This window comes from Terrapene carolina, unplaced genomic scaffold, assembly GCF_002925995.2.
Source record: "Terrapene carolina triunguis isolate 2854851 unplaced genomic scaffold, T_m_triunguis-2.0 Scaffold112, whole genome shotgun sequence".
Taxonomy (NCBI): Eukaryota; Metazoa; Chordata; order Testudines; family Emydidae; genus Terrapene; species Terrapene triunguis.
Genome location: NW_020664463.1, coordinates 10,810,855 through 10,818,824, shown reverse-complemented (window position 1 = coordinate 10,818,824; position 7,970 = coordinate 10,810,855). Strand labels below are relative to the sequence as shown.

General features: G+C 46.1%; 1 protein-coding gene across 1 annotated transcript in view; it reads left to right on the top strand.

Moving 5' to 3' along the window:
• The window catches only part of EFCAB6 (EF-hand calcium binding domain 6), a 146,757-nt gene that overhangs the window by 112,566 nt on the left and 26,221 nt on the right, over positions 1 to 7,970 (top strand). Inside the window, exon 24 of the mRNA XM_026652311.1 lies at positions 2,860 to 3,048. Within this exon, the coding sequence (XP_026508096.1) occupies positions 2,860 to 3,048 (189 nt within the window). The remainder of the gene's footprint in view (positions 1 to 2,859; positions 3,049 to 7,970) is intronic.

Sequence of the window (7,970 nt, the reverse complement as noted above, 5' to 3'; positions counted from 1 at the left end):
CGGCAAAAAAGCCAGAGCCGGCCCTGTCCTTTTACGGTGCAGGTAGTCCGGCATGGAGCACGTTGGCGCACGCCTTCCTCTGCCGCCTCCGAGGGCTCCGATATGACTGGCAGCTCTTTTTTGTCCACCCGAGGGGTCTTCCGCGAGACCTCTCAGAGCTGCCGGTCTTCTACCAAGACCTCCTCCAGACCTGGAAGCTTTTTTCGGTGACCAGGTCCTTTGTGGCCACCGAGAGGGCGGACCTCCTCACGGAGCCCCAGCTACACAACCCCGATCTGCGTGTGCAGGTGGCGGAGTCTCCCTTCGTGCACCGGAGGTTGGTCCTGGCAGAAACCACTAGGGTCGGAGACCTCCTGGACTATGACGGGGGCACTGGGTGGATCCCCATGTGCTTGGTGGGTGCATGGGGCTCTCCACCCTTACGACCCCCCTGCGCGCGTACTCCAGGAGGTGGAGGCCGCCTTGTCACCTGTTTCTCTCATCTTCCTGCAGCGGGCCCTGCGAGAGGGCGCTCCCTGCCCACCCCTCACCCTGGGCCTCCGGACATTGTTATTCGGCCCCTGTTCCGCGAGCGAGCCCACCTGGCCTCACCGTTCCCACACTCCAAGCCGGCTGCGTACTCTGCAGCTGGTCCGGTTCCGAACCAAGCCTAGAGACCAACTGTACATGCTGGTGCTCCACACGCTGCATTTCCTCACCCTCGCGTCCCGCCCAGACACCAAATGGCGGGACTGTCTTCTACCTAAAGAGGGTGAGGAGCCCCGGTGGGCCAGCCTCTATTCCACCTTGGTTCCACGGCCCGCCGGGGACATCGGTTGGCGGCTCCTTCATAGAGCCATGAGCACGGGCGTGTACCTGGCGCGGTTCACACCCATACCCGAGGCCTGCCCCTTTTGCGGCGTGAGGGAGAACTTGGTGCACGCCTATCTCGAACGCGCCAGGTTGCAACCCCTATTCTGGCTCCTCCAGAACCTCTTGTTGAGGTTCTGGCTGCACTTTTCCCCACACCTGTTCCTTTTCGCACACCCTATCTGTGGCCCCACGAAGTTGCAAGACCTCCTCATCAACCTCCTCCTGGTCCTGGCCAAGCTCTCCATCTATACTACCAGGAGGAGGATGCTGGACGAGGGGGTGCTCTGCGACTGGGGGGCCTATTTCCGTTCCTCCCTAGTTTCACGTATCTGGGCACAGTTTCACTGGGCAGCGTCCGCTGGCTCCCTGGACAGCTTAGAGGAGCAGTGGGCGCTGTTTGGGGTTCTCTGCTCGGTGTCCCCATCCGGTACTGTCATTTTAAACCTATGACCTTCACGTCACTCCCTGGTTTTCTCATTTGTTGTCCCCCGCGTTCATTTGGTCCCTGGGTCCAGTGGTCCCTCCCGCTGGGTTGGGGGAGGGGCCTTTAGAAGTGGGCGGGCTTGCGCCCGCCCACCTCTCGGGTTTCCAATAAGACTACAAGCCCCCACCAAATGAATTAGGTATGTGTAAATTGTGAACCTATAGAACTTTGACTAGGACTATATTCCTTTCAAATTTGTACTAAACATTTACATATGTAAAATCAATGTTTATATATTCAACTGCATATTTCTATTGTAAAACAAAACAAGGGGGCAAAGATAAAGTTGGGTAAGTGGTTGTTAGTTGAGTGGAGTCACAGTGCTCCACACACAGTGGCTCCTCTACACTCCAGTATCCGCTCTCACTGCACCAGTTGCTTACAGCATTCGATGCCTCTTCTGGTTCTTTGCACTCTCTTCAGTGTCTGCTTCTGAAGCAGAATTCAGTCTAATACATTTCCTGTGGAAAGAGTCTTTGGGAACTCATAGGCAGGGCCGTAGCAACAAAGAACGTGGCCCCCTCCGAACATATGTCCGGGCGGGGCCCCTTACAATGCAGAAACTGGAATGCAGTATTTATTTTGCCACTTTTAGGGGCCCCCTTCCTTGCGGGGCCCCCTCCGGTCGGAGGGTACGGAGGGCGCTCGCTACGCCTCTGCTCATAGGGTTGCCACCTCTAAAGTACAAAAAACTGGAACATCCGAGAAGATCCTGTGCCTATAAAACTGGACAGATGATAGTGTGTACTGAGCACCCTTCTAGATTTCCCAGGACAGTTACCTTCAAAAAAGGAATGAAACTAGGAAAACCTGGACAGATGGCAACCCTAATGCCTGGAAGAGCAAGAATGTGGAAACCAAGATGAGAGGTTATTTGCTCACAGGTTGACCTCTGCATCTCCAAGAGATACTGAGAATGGAGATCTTTCCCACAGAGTGCTTTGGAGGGGGGAGAATGGAAAAAGGCAACATTAGCTTAGCCAGTCAAAAGTTTCCATCTGCTGGGAGAAAGGAAACAAACTAGTATGCACAGCCAGCTCAAATTTTCTCTATGGGGGCACTCTACAGGGGGTGGATGTCTGAAACATTTTTGTTTGTATCCTTTCTTGTTTGGCTGATAGGAATTCATGTTAACTTGTACCTGGGCTGTATATTTGTGCATCCAAGCAATCAAATATAAAATGTCTGTCTGTTCTTACTGAATGTTTATTTTTTGGAAGAGTCTATTGATTGGAGAAAAAATTATTTATTTAATACACAAAAATATAGGATAAATTTGGTTGATTTTTAAACTTGTTGGATCTCAAGACAATGATAAACTTTTCATTTCCAGTGGGGTTTCAATAAAATCCTTGTAAACTTCTTTCATTTCTTCACATCTAAAATACCTGCAGATAAGAGGAATACATATCACATATGCCTTTATCTATACAATGTAGCCATCCAGTAACGGCCATGCTAAAGATAAATCTCTTCTGAAATATTCAGTGTTTTTAAAGTAACATTCCTTTTTGCTTTCTCAGGCATTTTCTCTGTTTGATAAAGAAGGCATTGGGGCAATTAAAGCACTGGAATTCCGCCAGGTACTTGACCATTTCTGCTTTAAACTATCGGACAGGCAATTCAGGCACTTACTCAAGAAGCTAAGGATTTATGAAAATCATACAGTAGACTGGAAATTTTTCCTGAAAAATATTAATCTCCTCTTAGAGGTAAGTCTAGCTACCAAGCTGTAAGCTGTTTCTTTTAAAAATGAACTCAAATGCCTTAAAATGAATGAATTCAATAAGCTTGCTAATTCTAAATAAATGGTCAGGTGCAGCTTCTCCCGTCAAATATCTCTTGCAGTCAATGGGATGTTGGGAATTTCTGTTGAGTAAGCAATGAGTAAGGACAAGTGAATAGGGTCTCTCATATAAGAAAGAACATTCATTAGAATTAGCAAATTATGGCATTGATTCTGCAAGGTACTCCATGGGAACAGAGGGCTTTGCTAGAATAGAGTAACTAGTAAGGAGGGGGAATTACAGAAAGATGACTGATTTTGGGTCTTGAACAGGCTTATTTAATTCATTTTTTCAGTGATTAATCCAATGTTTTACTCTGAACAAATGTATTAAAATGGGAGGGCCAAATTCAGAGGTGAGTTTAATAAGTATAAAGGAAATTTCAATTGGTGAAATTTACAACTTCTGACACCCTCAATGAGTGTGTTACACAAACTTAGCCTCACTCAAGGTTCACTTAATTGTGGCCCAGTCATGTTATCTGACACTTACACCCACATAGACTCCACTGAAGTTAATGGGACTCTACACAGACGTAAGATGAGGACCTTAGATTTACACTCACACCCACTTAACAATTTGGAACCTCCCTGTCCCCCCACCCAAATGTAGGAATTAAGAGCAGGTAAAGACGGTATACAGAGGTTTCCATTCTATTTAATTTACACATTCCTACACCTTCTTCCAGTTGCTTTGCATGTCCTACCATAGACTCCCTTACACAATGATAAATGGCTGTAAGTAAGTCTAACTGAGTGCAAGGGAGGCTAAATTATGCCCCTTTGCAGTTCACTTCTAAATTTGGCCAAGAGAATCAAAAACTATTTGTATCAGTTAATATAGTAGTCCTTAAACAAAATAGAATAACTTGCATCTTATGCCTTAAAAAGCAGCGACTGTTTCATTTGCAAAATATATGCTTGCAGGACAATAAAATGAAAAAAAAAATTGTCATCCAATGGAAAACCATATAAAAAGCCTTTTTACTTTATTACCATGGCAATAATAGAATGTTGTGCAAAACAAATTCATACAGAACTATATGGTAATTAAATATTATGTCATAATGTAGCAACTGAAAAACCAATGAGATTTCTACTTTGTGTCTGTTTATATTCCAAATCAAAAAGTCTGTTAGGCATTAAAGAATAGCAGGATTAGTTTCTTTCTTAAGAGGAAGAAAAGGACTGCAATTTTCAAATGAAGGAGAACCCGCAAACAGCTTCAAAATGTTTGTAATATGTATATGTCAGTTGTCAATAGGAATATTTAGATTCACTCTAGGGTTTATTATAAGTGCAACTGTGTCCATAGTTTAACACATTTTACTGTCAGTAAATTTAGCATTTACATTTATAGTATTGTGTCTGTTACTCTGTCCATAATGGCAGGAAAAGGCTAGTTAAGTATGGGTAGAGTAAAAGTAGTTTTAAATACAGTTCTTTAAAAAAATAAGATTTTTAAATATTTACATTTTCATCATATTAGCAAAATGACTAACTAACATGATAGACTATCTGGTTCTCAGATTTGATACATTTGTGTTCATGTATGCATAGAATTAAAACACCTTATTCACACCTCTGTTAATACAGACCCAATATTGTATTAGTTTTACGAGTGTATTTGTATGCAGCAATAATGGTCCTTTAGCAAGCTTTCACATTAGATAACCTTTTTTGATACCTAGGGTTGTTTCTGGTATATCTTGAGCCTCCAAGGGGCCACCCTCCTTAACTCATGTTGAAAAAGCTCAGCACCTCACAGGATCAGGCCCTTAACAAGACTAATTCTGCATTAGAAACTTCTTTAGTGCTGAATCTTTCAAGATGCTGAGTAACTCCTGGAAGTTGCTAAGCCAATTACTTCAGCAGGAAATTAAGATGCTCAATATCTTGCTGGAGGTGCTTAGTATTTCACAAGATTGAACCTTAAATTGCTTCTGTTTGAACAGCATTTTTTTCTCAGTGAATCAATATTTTTCTGGCACTTGAATGTGCTGTGTGTGGGATAGATGAGAGAAAACCATCAGTAAAATTCCAAATCTCTCCAGATGGGAGAATTTTGTTTAAAAGTAATATGAACCAGATCCATAGTATCAGCTTCTAGATCCCATCAAATCTGATGTTTTCAATTTGAGTTCAAATGAAAATTCTGTTCCTTTGCAATTTCATCCCGCTGTGGGCCCACATTCATATCTGGGCTGGAGCACAAGTTGCAAGGGGAGGCTGATCATTAAACTATTCACCTCTTCCAAATATGCAATAATTTTGACTTTTAAAGTATGTAGCTAAATTAATGAGGTATGCAACTCATTCAATCACATTATGAAATCTTATTATGTTATACAACTTGATCACTGAAATATATGCAAAAATAAGTAGTAAAGTATTCAGCTTGATCATTAAGTATGGAAAATTTACTGAACTAGTAAAATATGGGCCTGGGATGACTTTTGTCTCAAATGGCACCTCATAAATAAAACCCTCAACCACAAAGGCAAACATTTACAAGCCCAGAAGCTATACAGGTTTAAGATATATTTTATGCTTAGAAAACTGCTGAATAAGAGGAGGTGAGAACATCTTGGGGAAATTATTTCAAAATTTTATTCATCGTTAGGGTCTTTGGATGGTTTTGATGTATGCTAATGAGATTTATATTCTGATTAATTCTCTATAATACAAACAACAATAGGTCTGATCTGATGTAAATGAGTGAGATGTCAACTGAATCAGAGTTTTCTGTAGAGGTGCATGAGTATACTGTCAAAAATAAGATTAAAGAAATGTAAAGCATTTTAAGCACTGTGACTGAAGTGTGATAAAGATAAGGAGGTGAGAGAGAATTCTGATTGGGCCATTTACCTCTGATATTATTAAGCAGCTACCTAAAAGTGAGCGGATGGTACAGCAATAGCTGAGAAAGGGGTCACATTTTATGTTGTGATACTGCTAACCAACGAAGAACATGTCTTAGGGCCTTTAGTAAAGTGTCCAGTCCAGTGGACTATTTACCACTGTGGGCACATACGCAGCTCTCTATGTGTTACGTGAGCCGTGTCCACACAATATGTATACTACCTGAACATCTACAAAAAAGAAGGTTTAGTATTTGTTATATGATAGCAACGTGATTCAAATCGATATAGTACCTTTCATTTCAACACTGGCAAATGTCTACCAAGAGCATTTTAAATTAGCAAAATAAGTCAAAACATTAACTGTTAAAATTAATTAATTTGCTGCCAGGGTGGTGTGGCTGAGCTGAGCACCCAGAGAGCATGGCTGCGGAGCCTGTCTGCAAAGATGGGGAGCCCTACCCGTTGTGGTGTGCCATCCCCACAGCCAGAGACTACCCCAGGCACCCAGACACCCAGGAACCCAGCCCCTCCGATCCCCCCAGCTAGGAACTGTCTCCCAGCCCTTCCTCAGACTGCCCCCCTAGCCAGGGAATGCCCCCCATCACCCAACCCCCCTGGGATTGTCCCACCAGCATCCAGACCTCCCCAACACTGGGCTGGCACACATTCCTGCCCTGCAGAGACAGGGTACCTTATCCACGGCAGAACAGCCCCCCTAGGGACTTCCCCCTCCAGGATCCAGTCCCCCACCCAGGGACTGCCCCCCGGCAACTGCCCCCAGCACCCTCCCCACCCCAAGGACTGGCTCCCAGCACTCAACCCCTCCATCCATGGACTTTGCCCCAGTATCTAGTTCCCCCATCCAGGGACTGCCACCAGTCCCATCCCCCCCCAAATCTGTGCCCCATGCACCCGCTGCACCCATCTCCATGCAGTCCTAGCCCCCTGCACCTCTTCCCTTCACCCTCCATGACCCTAGCCCTCTGTACCTCCCTCCCCTCCCCCGCTGGTCTCCTACCTCGGCTGCAGGTAGATCAGCCGTGCAGCCCACCCTGCTCCCCTGCTGCTGCAGTCCTAGTGCTGGGAAGCCTGCTCCAGCCAGGGTCACTGGACTGGCAGAGTGTGGGGGCACTGAGCACCCTGGTCTCCTGCCAATGCTGCTGGGCCCAATCCTGCCAGGGGAGGGCTGATGCCGGTGGGCCTGATCCTGCTAGGGGAGGGCGCTGATGCTGGGCCCAATCCTGAATCACTCCATTTTTGCACCCTCATGCCAGCTCTGTGCCTGGGGCGAGTGCCCCTTCCACCCCACCCTAGTTACAGCCCTGAGGATGTCACATGGGCCTCAGCTGTGTGCTGATTGGGCTGCCTGCAGGCTGTGGGTTGAGAACCACTGGTCTAGACCATGGAGCAGCTGAGGATATGCTCCACGACTCCTTCTGTGCTGGCCTGCCAGTCTCAGGGCTAATAGGGCCAGGTTGGAGCTCCCCTACATTAGAAGAAGGGAGTAATGCACCACTCAGGATTTACCTCATGGGAACTTCATTTGACCAAGATCAGGTCCTGGATAAAATATACGAAGATCTGCTGAACTAGTAAAGTGATTTGCAGGGAGGAAAAGTGAAAACATATATAAGAATGGCCATACTGGGTCAGACCAAAGGTCCATCTAGCCTTCATCTAACTCAGTGTTATTACCTGCATGGAAGATTTCTAAAAGTTCACCCCTCTTACCTTGATGACCGGCAGAATGTTGGGCCTTGAGGATTCCAGGACAGGTGGAGGTAACTGACAGGGTCCGCATAAGAGATTTCACTACCCATAAGCAGGGCTGGCTCCAGGCACCAGGCACCCAAGCTGGTGCTTGGGGCGGCACCTGGAGGGGGGCGACGCGGCGCTCCGGCCGCCGGGGAGAGCGGGGCCACAGCTGGGCTCGCCACCCTCCCCCCGGCGCTCTGGCCGCCCTCCCCCCCTGCGCCCTCCCCCC